The sequence below is a fragment of the Homalodisca vitripennis genome, chromosome X (genome assembly GCF_021130785.1).
Source record: "Homalodisca vitripennis isolate AUS2020 chromosome X, UT_GWSS_2.1, whole genome shotgun sequence".
NCBI lineage: Eukaryota > Metazoa > Arthropoda > Insecta > Hemiptera > Cicadellidae > Homalodisca > Homalodisca vitripennis.
In genome coordinates, this window is record NC_060215.1 from 93,647,783 (window position 1) to 93,666,480 (window position 18,698).

The 18,698-nt window shown below is 31.3% G+C and overlaps 1 protein-coding gene across 1 annotated transcript in view; it reads left to right on the top strand.

Annotated features, from left to right (window-relative positions):
• Positions 1-18,698, top strand: part of LOC124369529 (MAP kinase-activated protein kinase 2) — a 71,351-nt gene that overhangs the window by 17,318 nt on the left and 35,335 nt on the right. The window contains exons 4-5 of the mRNA XM_046827551.1: positions 8,712-8,819; positions 13,637-13,735. Coding sequence (XP_046683507.1) covers positions 8,712-8,819; positions 13,637-13,735 — 207 coding nt within the window. The remainder of the gene's footprint in view (positions 1-8,711; positions 8,820-13,636; positions 13,736-18,698) is intronic.

The following is an 18,698-nucleotide window of genomic DNA, read 5'->3' on the forward strand; positions in this document are numbered from 1 at the left end:
GTTATCCTCAAGGGTTACAAATTTGGTCCTAATATATTGATAACGGGGAAAACCTGATAACAGTAACAATTAGAAATCTCAGCGAACTATGACGATCGGAAACACTTCCTGTTTTCATAAAGTGTTGAACAGTTCTCCCTACAGTTGTTCTAGAAATTGGCTGCCTCTCGTGAAAGTAGTCATTAAATAAATGGCATGCTTCCTCGTATGATCGTCTGTTATTTCCCCAACCATCATAACCAAGGATCAGTTAGGAAAGTACCTTGGTCTAACTGTTGATCAAAACCTCTCATGGGAACCTCACATCAATCAACTCTGCCACAAACTTAATAGTAGCCTGTATGCAGTGAGAAGAATAAAACAAATCAGTAGCCCTCAAGTAGCTTTGACAGCATACCTTTCCCTATTTGAATGTCATCTCAGATATGGACTGATAGCCTGGGGAGGTACGACAATTGGAAATCTTAAAAGGGTGCTCGTTATACAAAAAAGGGCTGTCAGGACTCTAAGTGGATTAGGACCAATGGACTCATGCCGAGCAGCTTTCAGACATCTAGGAATACTGACGATCATAGGACTCTATATCCTAGAGACGATCTTATTTGCCACAAAAACAGGGCACGCAAGAACTGGCGACATCCACCCCTACAACACCAGACATAGAAACAACTTCCTCCTTGACCCTCATCATCTGACTCTGTTCGAGAAAAAACCATCGTATAAAGGAGCCATGTTCTTTAACAATCTACCTGACTACCTAAGAAAGCTTCCAGAGAAGAACTTCAAGGCCTCCTTAAGAAGCTGGCTGCTGGAGCATCCATACTACAGTGTCCAGGAGTACCTTCAGTGGAGGACAAGCGCTTTGTAATTTACATACACTGACTCATACACTGATTGTGACATAAACACTGACCTTTGTTCTATTCTCTAAGAATATGTTCAATAAAGATATATTCTATTCTATTCTATTCTATAAGAAGTGTTATACGTTCACGTTCGTCAAGCGACATAGTGTAGTTGAGAACTACAAGCAATACGACAAACTCTTTTGTACTAAAGCGCACTGATAAAATGGATGGACAGCACTACTAAAACAAGAAAACTAGAATAGCCTACTATGAATAGACTGGCTAATAGGAAAGTCCTAACTGCGACCCAAAGATAAGAGATTTCTAATTGTTACTGTTATCAGGTTTTCCCCGTTATCAATATATTAGGACCAAATCTGTAACCCTTGAGGATAACTAATGTCATAATTCACTTCTGTACAACTGACAAGCATAATGTAGTAGTTAGCTGCAGTATTCGTTTGGTTGCAGTTTTGCTTTACTGGGGTTATGGCTACTAATAAAATGTAACCAAGTAAAATCTTTGAACAGCCGCCATTTTGTACTGGATCAATCTTTTTGAGTGCGGTTTGCGGCATTAAACTCTGCTAGATAAGCCCTTTAAAATGATGTCCATATTGACCTATGCTCCTATTTAAGATTTCCTTCTGACTCCTTGCGGGACGTCCCCATGATATTACAGAAAACTGATAGTTCCTTCAAAAAGTATATTTTTAGGTGTAGTATTGATGTACCAAATCTTGTTTCTTTATCTGTTATCGTTCAGAAAATATTATACCCTGGCAGGACTTTATGTACACCCTGTATAAGTAAATGTCTTTTATGTAAACGTTTTATGGACAGTGAGTTCTACATGGTGTTTCAAACTTTTATCTGATATTATATGGGGCTATTCTTATGGTTTTAGAAAACTCATTTCTAACTATAGTTTGATCTTAAGCTTGATAATGCCTGTATGTATGTGTGGGTTTTTTTTTAGTTAAAACATAATTGTCTTGAAAACCCCTACACATATATTAACCAAAAGTTGCATGGATATTAACATTAATAATTTCTATTTAAAAAATGTGTGATGCTAACTTTTTGTTGATCTATTTCAGGATGGTGACAATTAAAATGTTTTAATATAAAGTAACTTAAACAAAAGTATTTTACAATTGTTTTAAAGAATAACTTTTTTTATAGAATTGTAAAGGAAATCAAACAATATACTTATTCATACTCTAAAAGGAATAAATGTGTATTTAAAAAACCCACATAAGCGAATTTATTTTCATACAAAATACCTTGGATTTGTCATAATTTATTATTAGAATAGTAAAAACTTAAATGTAGTTAAAATTGAGTTGATTTTAACCATAGAAACAATCCCCTATAGAATTCGACAGGCGTTTTGAAACCTGTGTAAGATCTGAATTTTAAATTCCAATTAAATATGTATATATATGAAACAAAACTAATTGGTTTGTAGTTGTTAAAATCTACTGTGCTGTATGTACAGTCTAAATACTATTATATATTAGTATATAAATTAGGTAAATTTATAATAAATATTTATTTAATTTTTGTTATAGTCTTCAGTATATTAGAGTTGCTGGTCAAGGATCGATTACCATTCAGAAGTATTTTGGTGTATAATTTCAAGTAATATTGAGGTTGTAAAGAGTCAACTCTGTATGAATATGTCTTAGTTTGGCTCGCTTCATCAGAGTTTTTCTAAACAACAGATCTTGTTTCCCACTAATTATGAATACCACCATAACAGAACTTGTCCACAGTCTTCACTTATCACCTCCAGTGAACCATTACCAAGTGACGAATTCCAATTTTGTTTCACAGATTCCTTAAACAAATTTTAAAAGATTTAAAACTGTATAGGTTTTACAGACTTCAAAATTCTGTTATTAATTAATTCAAAAATGCTTATGATGCTTGATATATGTTGGAATCAACCACAATCAAGAATCACCGTATATGATTATTATATTATTATTATGTTATTCTTTTATGTTTTTTTATACATTATAAGGTATAAATTTTGTTTTATAGCTGGTAATATTAACTGCAACACACTAAACAATATTCCTAACTCACACAAATGATATTTGGATATTTTAAGTAAGATTTATCTTGTAACAGGTATAGATAAAGTTATACATCCTTCAAATAATACATGTATAGATACAAGTTTTGTAAAATTTGATAATCAGACTCAAATTTATTCTGCATTAATAAACATTGTCCAATCATTATTGTGATCATCATTTTCCAACCTTTATTCAAATTTACAAATATGCAACCAATACTTCATGACTAAGTCATTTTACAATTAAAAAAAAACCAAAATATTAGGATAGATCAAACTAAAATATACAACTAAAACCTTGAAATTACTGGTTTGCTTATTCTGTTTGTTATATGAACAAGCCAAGTTAATTATTGTAACAATTTTAGCATACAATTTCAGAACAAATTTATTAAATATTGTGGTATTGGTAGTTAATTTATTTTGTGTATTATGTGGCCCTATATACAGTGTTAATACACACATCTAGGAATTATGTTTGAAGAAACGTATTCAATAGGCAGTGCATTGGGTGAAAAATAAAATAAGAGAATTTAGTTTTGTGTGTAGGCAGCTAAGTGAAAATTAAAATTGTAATAAATTAAAACTTGTTTACTTTGTATATTGCCATTATATTATTATTGGCAGGTATCATAGCTTGGGGTGTGTCTATAAATCCGTATTAGAACCTATAAATTTAGTCCAAAGGGCGATTCTTAAGGCTGTGTTACGCAAATGTAGGCATTATACATCATGTACTTTTTTATGATGCAGTAGTTTTAAGTGTCAAGTAGCTTTCTGTATTTACAAAGACAATAACAACACTTTTTGGACAAACTAATCATATAAGTAAAATATTGTATTCTACTAATTATAATTGGGAATGGAACTTAGAATCGGGTTTCTCTAACTAGTCTAACAGACTTACTAAAAGCTTCTCATTATGTAATGCAGATTTTGATTAGAATTTATCAAGACTGATGTTCAGAACATAAGAATACGAATTTATAAGAAATTTGTCATAAACTAATTTCAGGATTTTGGAGGGAAGGCAACAAAGTTATTATTGCGTCCCATTACATAAGAGTGTTCAACTGTTATACTAACCAGACCCTTTACTTAACAAAGAACTGATTTTTTATATGTTCATTTATATGATAAAGCCTTATCCATAATTCATGCATACTTATTATTTTTGACAACTGTAATTAACTATTATGGTGTCAGAAATTTCAGAAGTACATTAGATACCTTTTTTATATTTTAGTATTTATCTCTACTAAAATTGGTTCATAAATAATTGGTTCATAATCATCTTCCTTGACCAAGCCGAAACTTTTGACTCGTTATATATTAAATAATTATTTTAAACATTTTAGTGAAAACTTTTACTTGATTGATTTGTTGTTTAGCCCTCAGAATGATAGTTATTTAATAAGTTTTGACTGGAGTATTTCAATGAAGTAGCCATTGCCTATTTCTGTTCCTGTTGTATATAAACAACAAAATTAAATATGCATGGCTAATAATTTCTTTTTATCCACTAAATCACTGCTGTGATGTCTTCTGGTTAGAAGTTGAATGAGACCTACAAATTAGCATTTTTAGACTTGTCAAAAATAAAATATTGGTGATATAATATTCTTAGCATCAATTTATAAAAAATGATAATCTATCTATACAATTCCTTGAAATGATTTTAACCCATGTTGGATATGTTCGTAATTGTATTCCTGTAGAGATTCACATCTAGAATGCTGTGTCCGTGGCATCAGTTGCCATGTGGATAAATACAAATACTTTGACGTTACTGCACTTTTACTGCAAATTGAAAAATATAAGGAGAACATATTTACAGTGCTCCAAGACAGCTACTATTATTAGACATTAATACAATTTGGATATAAAATATCTAGACCAAGTTGTTCTATAAAAATATAAATGTTTACATAGCCCATGTGCTTTAAAAAATCTTTCAGAGATTATATTGGAGGCTGAGGGTAGCAGTGTGGCTGTTTATAAAAGTAGAGTGCACAAGTTGTCCCAGGGTGGTATGACTGCAGGGGCTCTAATTTGCTTATATTACATTTAACTGATTTAAACTTCTTATTATTGTTAATTTGAGGTTTTTACATTTTTTGGATGTATGTAATTAGATTTTATATAATTCCAACACAATATGTGTCATTAAGAGGTGTTACAACTGAATTATATTGTAATTTATTCTTCTTAATATTATATAAACTCTTAAATCATTATATTGAACTTTCACATAATATTATAGTTTGTAAAGGGACTTTACTTTCAATCATGAAAGTGTATAGGATGTGTCTTGAATTTGTGACTACTTTGTTTGAATTCGATCCTGAGTTAATAAGAAAACTAAAAGATGTTTCAACTTAAAATTTACAATATGAGTTATATAGGTAAATAATTATTATTGATAGGCTTGAACAGTAATTATAAACAAGAAGGAGAAGGACTTTTTTTGCTTTGTTGTAGTAGGCCTACTGTAAAAAAATCCCTAATATTACGTAATATTATGGAGTTTTACTAATTACCTGATAGAAATTGTAATGGGGCAGTTAACATTAAGGTTTGTAGAACTTCAGGTAGTATTGCAGATCACTTCTAGATGTAGTTTGTTATTCTTCCAGTTTAGTTGCCTTTTCGGATTTTATAGAATACTACACATAATCTCTATCCTCTCAATAGTGAGCCGAAACTCGTAGCTGATATAAAAGATAAAAGGTTCAAAAAGTAAAAGAAATTTTCATTGTTTGAAAAAAAAAATTATATTCATCTACATTATTGTTGCCACCTTAAAAATAGTCCCCATTAGGTATAATGCACTTGTGCCAGCACTTCTTCCAATCTCCAAAACACTTCCCAAACTCGATATTTGGGATAGCCTTTAGCTCTTTTAGAAATGCACTTTTAATGTTATGCTTGTAAAACGATGGCTCTTTTAGGGTCTCTTTATTCTTGGAAGTAATAAAAGTCACACCTAGCCACGTCTGGAGAATATTGGGACTGGGACATCGTTAAAGTACTGGTTTTGGCCGAAAATTCACGAATAAGCATTGAAGTGTGAGCAGGTGCATTGTCATGGTGCAAAAGCCATGTATTGTTTTGCCACAAATCCGGGTATTCTTTCGGATTGCTTCATGTAAACAGCACTGAACTTGCCGGTAGTACTCCTTATTGAGTTACAGTCAATTTAACTAACTAATTTTCATAAATATTTTTGATGCATGAGTTAGAATTTTTTTGTAGTGTGTGATACCTTTGTAATTTAGTCATCATTCTATAGATTAAACAATTTTTACTTTTGATCCGACACAAAAAAAGTATGAAACCAATATAGATATGAATTACTTATAACAAAACAACAATAAAAAAATAATCATTCAAAACTAAAAGTATAAAAGTTTTAAATGATTAAGTGCATTATATAAAACACAAAAGGTATGAAAAATTGGTTACTTGCTAGTTATGTAAGAATATTTTTACATCTTATCGTATTATATAATATTCAGAGACTAATTCTACTTCATTGGATTTTAATGTACTTATTTTTAACGAACTAATACAGTATGCAATATGTTACTTTTAACTTACAGAAAACAATGAAAGAAATGGTTAGTAAAACGTTTTCATGAATACTGTTATTCATTCAAAGAATAAAATGCATTATTAATGAAATATTGTTTAACTAATTTTCTACATTTAGTATTGTTCTTTTCTTTTGTGATATCATTACTATAAACAAGTAAAAAATTGATTTTTCAAGTAAAATTTTAGACCGATATGACAATGTAAAGAATTTTTTAATCTGGTGTGATGGATATTAAATTTATTTTGCTTCACTACTTATGTTTTTACGGGTATCACTAAAACATATGAAGCCGATGGATTGTCAAAATACAAATTCATTAAACTTTATTCAAAACTATTCTTATTACGATTTTTATATAACAACATATAACTTGAGGTATCCCTATAAACAGAGATTCTGTAAACCATGTGAGACTGAACATGTCTATGGAAAACAACTTAATGGGTTTTAGTGTCACAGAATGATGCCATTCTTTTCAAAGCATTTAGACAGGTATTTATTTTTTCCCCAAAAAGTCCAAAGATTATTGTATTTAAATCTGAAATTATGAGAAGAATGCCAAAGATTATTTATTTTTAATATAAAAATTAAACAGTTGGCAATTCATTGTTTCATACAAAACCAAATTGTTTTTATGTGTTTAATTAGTTTTAACAATGATTTAGACAGATTTTCTTTATTTAGTCAGTTGAGATTGTCATGAAAAATTGTTATTTATAAATACATTTTGTTATAAATAAATGACGAGCTTACAGTGCCAGCCTAAAAGTTTGTTTTGTGAGATAGGTTTGGAGAAGGCAAGTATCAGAGGTGTACATGTTTGTTTTGATAAGCTGCAAACAGATAAGCAGCTACAAGGTGACGCAACCAACATAATATGAAGTGTCAACATTAGGCTTGCTATCAGGCATGGCAATTCTCCACTTCTGTAAATCATATTTGTCATTGGACCCAGTAAATGACCAAATAAACAATGGTGTTGGCGGTTATCCAATGTTAACCGGATGTGTCATTGCTGCACCTTTCAATAAACTGAGAATGATTTTCTTTACAATGCGTAGGCTGACACATAAGAATCGAAATTCCAGGTAGAAACAGGTGTCAAACCTGATTAAAACCTACATGATTGATCCCTTTGAGGAAATAATCCATTCAAGGTGTACAACATCCGTCTCACTAAATTTAATGTTTTGCACTCAGGGTAAGAAGGCTTAAATTAGAGGGTAAATTTATATACTTAATTAGGGAATATAAATGTTGAGCTGCGATTATAGTATGTCTAATCTTTTTATATCCTCTTGGGTGAGGGTTTTCTATTCACCACTATAGGAGATTTGGTGTAAAATTGTACATAAAGTTAGAGTTCCTTAAAGCACCTTAGAAAATTTAACGTTAAATTGTAAAGCAATCAACTTTTGGTTTTAAATATCAATTGGTACAGTTTTACTTCTACTTTTTATTTGATTTATCATCACTTCAAGCTGAAATCCGTGCGTTTTTGTGAATATATTATTTTGGAATGTTTTCTGTAATTTAGACTGTAATGAGAATCTTCTACATTCATATTCAGTATCCATTTGATTCTATTGTAAAAAAACAATAGGAACATAGAACAATAGTCAGGAAGCAGAAAAGCCCTATACATAAACCGTTACGTGCCAGGCTTTAGATTTTTCCCACACAACCCATAAAAACTTCCTTTGAGAAAGTCAGCTCTATGGCCATGTTTAAGATATTGTTTACATTTATTGTTTTAGTAACAGTTCTATTAATAAAACAAATTTAGATATTTCAGTATTTATGTTTAATAGTACAAGAGTTCTCGGATATTATTTCATTGCACATATTCCCAAAATCTTGCAGTGCATTTTGTATGTCTGAATATAAACCTGTTCTGGGAAACCTTTCAAGTAAGCATGACATTGTATTTGCATTGTGCAGTAATTTTAAACTGATAATTAATGACATTGTAGGCTATTTCATTATATATTGTGGCATGGCAAAAATTCATGTTTAGGGGCAAAGCAAATAACATTTAAAGTTAAACGGATCTGATCTTTAAGAATCCTCTATTGAAGGTTTTTTATAGTATATTTATTTTGGAATCAACATATTTTTCAGCCAATTAAAAATATGTATTATGCATTTTCAAAGCTAAATGTGTGATTTATATTTTCAGAAGCTGCTGAGACTATGCATGAAATATGCATTGCAGTCAAACACCTGCATGACTTAAACATCGCACACAGAGACCTTAAGCCTGAAAATCTCCTGTATTCACGGAATGGTTAGTACCAAAGTTACAGATACATTTTGTCTTATATAATTTTCTTAACCCTTAAAGCGCTAATTTAAATTACTGTCAAACGCTAAGACATAAAAAAATATTTTTTTTTAAATTTCCCAATGCTAATTTTTGTTTTATATTCCTTGGTATTACCTTTATAAGAAAAAACATAAAACATGTAATATTACATATTTTTGAGAATTTTATACGCATAAAAACATTTGAAATTTTGAATAAACTGCATTGCAGGATAATGTACATAGGAACACTATTTGACAGATTATAATACATTTATACAGGTTATTTATAATGAGTAAATTGTAACTGAAGTTTCTGTATAATTAGTACATAAAAATAAATAAGTTCAGTATAAGATTTTGAAATGTAATAATATGAAATTCAACACAAACTTATTTATACGATAGCCTACAAGGGAAATGAAACAAATATTGTACTTATAAACCTTATTTATTTAGAATAAATAAATTAGACTTGTATGGTGAAACTGGTATAAAATACAAAACAAATAATTGAAAAAAAATATTACACATAATATACCAAAAATGCGCTCATTCGTCAAAACTTGGATAATCTGGATTAGCCATTATAACAATAAATTATACTAAATGTTAGTAAAAACAAACTAAAACACTTAGAATAACAACGGACTGATTCAAAACACTTTGTTTAACAATATAACCAACACACACGTAGTTAAACAGCTGAATGAAACGAACGCGTCTGTAGGCGTATGCCGCGTCACATGCCATACAAAAAATGGCGGCGATTGCTTTCAACCCGAGTAGATATGGTTACAACGTCCACCAACGGTGACAAAGCGTTTTGTCTAGTCCCGACATTCGAAAGGCACATCGACCTGCTCTCTTACGGAAGTTTTAACAACTAATTCTTCGCCATTTCAAAGCTTTTGCGTTTGTAGACGTTATCTGCGTTTAAAGCATCGGCAGTGCCGCGTCTATAGGCGTTAGCCGCGTTGGAAGGGTTAATTAGTTTTACATCATATCCTTCAAATAATAATTATTTTGTTAAATAAAACAAAATTAAAACTTTTTTTAATTTTTAACAATCATCAAAATTTGAAAAGAACATTGTGGTGGTTTTTGTAATTTGGTTTTTTATTTTAAAAGGAGTAAAACATAATAAGATATATTAAGTAAAGTACCATAACTTATTCTAATTTGGTGCAAAACTATTATTTTGTATCCGTACGATTTGTGCCATACAGTTTACTAAGTTGTAACTCACTAACACAAATCAGATTTGCTTGTTGACCTTTGTTTAGGTTTAGATTAAGCTTGATTGTTTTGTTTTGTAAAACCCTCTTCATTGATTGCTTCTGCTGATGTGTACATGTGTTTACTCACGTGTATTCCCTTCAAACAAACGAGAAACTAAAGCACAAACTTTCTTCCGTATATACAGATTGCTGTCATGAACAAGGTGTCTGTATAAGTCCAATTTTCCACCAATAACTTTTATATTTGCTGATAGAAAAATTTTGGATTTCCTGTTGGCGCATTAAAAATGTGAGACAAAGTTATGGAGATAAATATTTTTTTAAACTCATTCTTTCTTGTGAGAAGCAAGATTTTGCTGTCCCATATATTTAAATAAGAAAACTAAGAATTTATCATTTTAACTAAATTAAAAGTCCCTATTATACTTGTTTTAAAGTCTTAGCATTTCAAATACATTATAGTAGAGAGGTACTAAAAACACTTTAAATTCTGTTTAGAAAAAGGCTGAAAAGTATTTCCAGAATATAAAATGATTAATGGTATAAATACATGTATTCAACAATATCACACTTATGTGAATATGCAGCTCTAATACCATATTAATAATGAGTATACAACAAGTATCGACTGATTTTTCTAATATTTTATCATGTGTTGAGCTATCAAAATGTTCATTTATAAAACTTAAAGTGAACACAATCATAATGGTTACTTAAATTCCTAAAACTGCTCCTTAATCTAATTTCTAAAGTTTCTGAGTCATTTCCTGTCTGATCAGTTCTTGTAACATAGTTTTAAGTAGCTCTTATGTAAATAATCTATTGTCTTCTAATGTTCCTAACCAACAATCCCAAACATGTACGTGTGTTTGTACTCTTTAAGAACTAACTGTCATTGGTTATCAAAAAATTAAAAACATCAATTCCTAAACATGTTTGATAAGACTGTTATAAAATAATTTTTTATTTATTAATTCTTCATCACCTAATCTGTTCATTTATCAAGAAAAACATTATAACAATATTAGGAACTTCTTCAGTTTGAATTGTACTATGAAGATACAGTGAATACTGTTTGTATAAAATCATGATTATTGGAAATATTTTCCATGTTTTCTCTTTAAGTTTCTTTATTACATAATTAAAAAAGCTGATATTATAGCAAACCCTAAGGGAAACATCTATCCTTTATGATTCGTACTGTCATTGGTGGCTTCCAATCGACTCTTATTTTTCAAATACAAATTCTACATCAATTAAATATCTTCAATAAATTTTCATACCAATTTCAATTATGTATCGATATTACATTAGTCAATGTCAACTGTCATCAACATTGAATAATAAATTATTTTAGTTGAGAATTGAGCTAGCTTTCAATTCTCCAAATCAACAATGTGACATTTTGGTCTTCAGTTTCAGACAAGTCAACAATGAGAGTTTGCACGTGATCGACAGCTTCCCACTTGAGAATCATTTTACGAATCAGTATTATACCCGGATTAGGCACACTGACCTTGAAACATTGTGACACAGTTGTTTACCTAACAAAGTGACTGACACGTTAGTGAGAACATGTCACTTCATTGATCAAATCCATTTTTATGAACACAGATTTACCATCTAAATTTCACCAACCAGTTATACCACATTGTGTTGGTATTTTAAATATAGAATTATTAGAATCAAACATAATTGAGTTTTGAAATTCAAAATCTTTAAACTTGGGGCTAATTCTTATTTTAAACCCTTTGCACTCCGCGGTCCGACATATCGGACATCGTAGTTTAGGCTAAAAACTCCGCGGTCCGAAATATCGGACATCGCAGTTTAGGCCATAAACTCCGACGTCCGATATGTCGGACCGTTGATAAGTCGCGTTTACTGGCTACATAAATGATCCAAATGCACCTAATTTGCGATATACGCAATCTGGGATAGTTATAGATTATAACGATGTACGGTAGTAAACTTTGATACTCTATGTTTTTTTTTTTTGTAATGAATAATGCAACATCACTTTCTATGACGTATCAGCTGAAGTCAGGATATCAGCTGGCTTGTGTATTGCTTTGTTCGCTGTGAGTTCGTGCTTTGTTTGCTGTGAGTTCGTGTTTCAGATAACCTCTTTTTCAGTGGATAAATCGTTTTCAATATAATTAGTGTTTTATATTGTTTATAAACAGTATAAAATAAGTGTTCAGTATATCACAGACATTTCACGATTTGTAGAATTTGACACCAATTGATAAAGTGCCCATAACTTTTTGGATTTTCGAGGTAAGTTCATAAAATTTTGAGTGTAGATACATAGTTAGATAAGAATTCCAAAAATAATAACAGTTTATAGGGGGTCAATGTAATTTTAGTCAGTTATAAGAGCTGAAAGTGAAATTTTATAAATATTTTTACATAAATATATATAAAAAAATTAAAAAAAAAAAAACAAGATTTTTGGATCAGCATTTTTTTATGTTCTTTTATATGCAGAAACTTATAACAAACAAAACAAAACAAAATTGTTGGCTTTATGTACTAAAATAAAAAAGTTATGATTTTTTTATGAAACCCTTACACTTTTGATCAAATGGCATTGGAGTTTTTCGCTAGTACACTTGCAATAGCCACTGGAGTTTTTGGCAGTGACACAAAATTTCACTCCGGAGTGCAAAGGGTTAAGGTTAAAAAGTATCCATCCTTCTTTAATTCAGTAAAATCCAGTAAAAAGCAATTAAGTCTCATATACAGTTAACTATATTACACAACAAATTTTTCCACTCAAAATTTTAAAAACCGTTATAACAGTGTTATAATGCGCAATACAATTCAATATAAATTTGTGGTGAAAGTACTCCCAGTCATTCTTTCATGGCTTTCTTCAACAGATTTATTTTTCTGATTTTTATCTCTCACCTTTGCAGGTCAAATGTGATAACAACACATTCATTTTGCTTATTTTATCACCAATAGTAAATCAATTTCATAATCTACACAATGAATGGTGTTGAATGCTGGTTATGGCACTCGCCATCACAATAATTATTTTTAGTATCTTGAATTTAAAATTTTTTCCCCAAATTCAGTGTTAGAGAAGTTTTATTTGTAAAAGTCACCAAGTTATTTTTAAGTTTTCTGTAGGTGAAACCATTCTTCCTGCCTTTTAGAGATGCCGGAACAGGTGTACTTTCATTAATACTGATTGAGGTTCACTGTTTCAAGGAAAGTCCAAAAGAGCAATGTAACTTGATGACAAACAATGCAAAAATACAAACAATCAAAAGTATTTAAGATAAACAAATAATAAGCAGAGATTAAAACTCAGATATGATTTAATGTTGGTCCTGTATTTACAACTTTACCCATTGTAGTTTATGGGCGACCAACATTCAGATTAATAGTGTTGGAATTTATCTGTATTGCACCGCCTCTATTACATTGCCTGTGTAATCGATTTAAATCAATCAAAGTTATTTCTCCATGTTGTTTGTATCTGTGTACTGTACCTGTATTAACATAGATATTTTATAAAAACCTGTGTTTCATTCTTTAATATTTTCAGATGAGAATGGTATTTTAAAACTGACTGACTTTGGTTTCGCCAAGGAGACTTCATCAAGAGCCAGTCTTCAGACGCCTTGCTATACCCCTTACTATGTCGGTAAGTCTTATCAGATTAAAGAAAAAGATTTTGTCTCAGTGAAAGGTATCTACTCAGTGACTCAATCATGATTTTACTTGATGTTTTACATAAAAATAAATATATTATGGCATTAAATATTTTAATTGTATTAGTATAATAATTTCACTCACATAATCTATTTGTATTACAAAAATTAAGATTAAAGCATCACACTGGTTTTTTAAATAATGGAAATAAGAATTAGTAGCTTATGTTTATTTACAAAATCCCCAAATTTCTAAGACAGTTGAACACTAAGTATCTCAAATGTAGTTAATTTGTTTTCTAAAATTATGTTTATGTTAATTTATAATTTTCTATGTTTGTACATGCCTGTGTTTATTTATTGTTATAACTAAACTAAAATTAATCAATTTAATTACTTAAAGATGTAAGCCTACATATTAGAAATGAGTTTTTTTTTACATAATATCTTGTACAGTTACCCAGTTATCAATCTAGAAGATCAAACCTCCGTTTGATTGAAAATCTATCTTAGCATTCAGAATAGGACAGTTTTTACTCTCCGGACACCTACCATGTTGGCAACCTGGTTTGTATCTTTAATGAAGTATTGTATAATCCATGTTATATACTTCTTGAGGTTAAGATTAGGAATAAATATCTTATTGCGTATAAAGTAAAATTACTATCCCTGTGGACCGCCAAGTGAACCAATTTTCAGCTCCTTTATAACTAGTGTAGTGTCCAATTTATCCACATCTGAGTATCCTTTTTTAACCCATTTTGGATTGCTGACAAAATATGTCATCATATAGTGGTCAGGCATTCCAGTACAGCTCAGCTTGTCATAGTGTTCAGGTTTGAATATTGCCTCCTAATAGTTATTTATAACGTCTGGAGAATATGGTATTTAGACCATACCTATTTTTAACAATGATGTACATTTAGATTTACCTCCTTACATTTCCAAAAATTACCCAACAGATCACACAAATATGTTAAATTTAACTGCACTTAGTTGAGCCTATAATATTCATTAGGTAATGCTACAGTGATTGTTTTTTCCTTAGATGTAGATGAACATATTAGGTACATTGTTTATGGACATACTAGTTACTTTTTCAGTGTAAAGGTGTATATATATACCGGGTGCTTCAAAAAAATGTATACGCACTTTAAACTATCGTAGTTTTCCCGCTCTACAAGGCTAATGTTATATTACTTCGCCAGGTGGCAGCATAATCGTCCCTTTATGTTATATTGTTAGTTGGAATTTGTAATATCAACATGGCGGACGTACGTTTGAGTTTTTGAAGAAGGTAAGCAGGTTATTAAGTGGTACTGGAAGTTTGAGAATGTAAATGAAAATTCAAAGACAGTGGAGAAGGGATTATGATACAGAACCACCTTCAAGATTAACAATTACACGCATACGAGACAAATTCGAAGTTCATGGAACAGTGTGTGATGTGCATAAAAGTCATTCAGGTCGACCTCGAACAGCTACAAGTGATGAGTCTTCAACGGCAGTCTTGGAACTGTTTCAACGCTCTCCTAACAAATCTTCGGGACACGTGAAAGTGATGTAAGTGCTAGCAGCGTGCTACGCATTCTGAAGAGAGGCAAGTATCGTGTTTACATTCCAAGGCTGGTGCAACAGCTAAGTGACGACGATCCAGATCGAAGGATGCAATTTTGTGAATGGGTTCAGGAGATGGTGATACGTGAACCGGAATTTATGGGTAGCATTATTTGGTCGGATGAAGCCCAATTCAAACTTAATGGAACTGTCAATAGGCACAATTGTGTTTACTGGGCTGAAGACAATCCTCACATTACAATTGAAAAAGCTGTAAATTTGCCTGGTGTAAATGTGTGGTGCGGTTTGTCTTCAAGGGGACTCATTGGACCTTTTCGATTTGAAGGTACTGTAACTGGTATTAATTACCTAACAATGCTTGCTGATTCCATATTTCCTGCCATTCGTGCATTATACGGTAACAATAATTTTTATTTTCAACAAGATGGTGCCCCGCCGCACTATCACAGGGACGTACGAGCTTACCTGGATCAAAATTTGCCGGGCCAGTGGATAGGACGCAGGGGGCCAATCGAGTTTCCAGCACGCTCTACAGACCTTACACCACTGGATTTCTTCTTATGGGGCACAGTAAAAGATGAGGTGTACAAACGTAAACCACATAACCTAGACATTCTTTGGAATGAGATTCAAGCTGTGTGTAGAGAAATCTCATTGGACGTTTTGATACGATGTACAGAATCAGTGGTGACTCGTACTCGGAATTGTGTTGATGCTGCAGGCCACCAATTTGAACAGTATTAACATTTTGTTATTTACGTTTCATTTACATTGGACTTTAAGCTTTCTAATTTCCTGAAATTTTACTTTGTAGAACGGTAAATAAATTTTCTATGGAAGTTCAAGGTGTGTATACATTTTTTTGAAGCACCCAGTATATATATATTTGTGAACTACATTAAAAACCAAAACTTAAGTTTGAGCGAAGGCTAAAGTGGTGTGGCGACACAGGCAATTGTGGTTTGGACACCATGTCACGACCTAAATAATGATCATCTGCTGTGGTACACACACACACGCTCAAATACTCAATCCACTGGAATTTGATCTTATAAAACATTATTTTCAATTCTTTGAAAAGTTTTACACAACCATTTGTTATAAAACTAGGCATTTCTAAAAATATAAATATCAAAAGTTGTAAAATATGAGATATCAGTTATTGAGGTTAGAACTTTTACAAAACTATGCTGTTCTATAAAGCTGTTGAGTGTTCACAATATTTGTGTATAAAATGTTTTTCACGCTGATTTGTATTTTCATGTTTACTCCTTTTCCACAAAGTACACTCCCAATCTCACAATTTAATATTCCTAAGCAGTAGCCAATTTAAATAATTTAAGATAATTCATGTTCTGGAATCTCAATCCTTATAAAACTGTTACAGGGAATCGGATTCTGAATATCGTCCAGGACTTATTCATTGGCTATTGGTGGATACCATTGTATTCTTTTTATTATCATGGATCCATTTCATAAGAAATGTATAGAAAATGGTAAATGACAAAATCTTTAAACACAGTTTTTTGTATGGGACATGCAACCACTATATATGCTTTCGGGACAAAATTCATGAATGGGAAATGCATGATTCATGTAAAAAGCATGGTGATTGGAATAGATTGTTGGGTTTGCTTTTATAGAATATTTCTCATATTTTTGTCTTATTGCTTTCTTCTTACCTATTTCAGAGAAAGGAATAATCACAACAAATTATTAACTTATTCAATACATGGATCAGTCTTGTTCAAATTATTGTAATGCTTGTTGTGATAAGTTGACCTTGGTCTAGGGTTCAGGCCTGTCCAGCTCTATTGTTTATTTATTTAAATTAAAAAATAAATTATTAAACACACACATATATACAGGGTGTAACAAAGTCCCAAATGGGCTTGATAATTCCCGAATGATTAAGTATTGTTTGTTTGAAATAATGTACATCTTGGGCTATGCTTACGTTACAATTTTTTACTGAACTCCTTGTAGACCATCTTCTATTGAATATGAAGTGACAATAACTACCTTAAACACTATTTATTTTTTTTTTATTTATTTATTTATTTATTCAATTACATTGTTTTACACAGTTTGGCCTCGCCAAGTTACATAAAAAACTTGTCGGCGAGGTCCAGCGATATTTCCTTACTTCTACTGCTCCACTTCTACTAGCAATAATGTCTTTAATAAGTTGTATCGCTTAAATCAATTTACTAAATTAAACTACTAATGACGATTTATTTGCGGTTTAGGGCAGGCATCATGTTTCTATTTCTATTTGGCAATTGTATGAATATGGTTTGAACTTAATATAACAATAACAATAAAATAATATAACGATTACATAACGAAAAACAATATAAATTACAATAACATGGTTAGATATTTGAAAACGATTTTTCTAATAATAATAACAATATATTCTTCTAGGAGTTCAGTGGTGTGTAATACGTGCATACCTGTCTGAATTTGTTCCTCTTTGTCTGTCTCCAGTTGTGTGCAGTAGTGTCGTCTGGTCGAAACAGTTTCTGCTAATCGTAGTTAGGTTATGTTTTGTTTTTGGGTTATGTTTATGTTATGTTTGCTCACTGAGTAAAGTGGGTTTAGTGGCTTTTTCGTAGTCAGTGAATAAAGTAGTGTGAATAAACAACAGTCTAGTACAGTGAGAGTGAATCTGAGTAATGAAAATAGTTTTGAGTGTTGTGCAGTGTAGTGGAATGTCAGTGCAGGCTAGTGGGGATTGGGCCAGGCTAGGCCTATTTCTAAGACATCTACAAATGGCAAGTTTTGTCTTTATACTTGATATAGAGGTCTAGCTGTATTTAACCAAATGTAGGCTGCCGATTTAAACTTCTTTAGATTTGGTAAATTTTCTATTTCACTAGGCAGTTGATTAAATAGATTCGGTACTATATATTCTGGTAGCCTGCGCCCATAGTCTGTCCTTGGGGTGTGTATTTTGTACTTAGCCAAATGCCTAGTATTATAGCTTCTGTCCAGGGTTTCCTTAAATTGTTTGTTTTCATAATATATCTGTAAAATTTTAAATATATACAATCCTTTTGGTGTTAGTTGTCCCTTTAAACTATAGTGCTGGTCCAATTGATTGTCATTTATGTCCAATTCATATCCGTAGAGTGCCCTTAAACATCTTTTTTGTAAATTTAGTATTTGGTTTAAATGGCTATTCGCTGTTGTTCCCCAGGTAGTTATTCCATATGTGATTATTGATTGAAATAGTGCCTTATAAACTGCTATCTTTGCTGGTTCAGTAAGTTTATTTTGCAGTTTATGCATTATGGCAATACAGGGGCCGAGTTTTCTCTGTAGTAAAGTTACATGAGGTTTCCATGTTAGCCTATTGTCAACAGTTATGCCCAG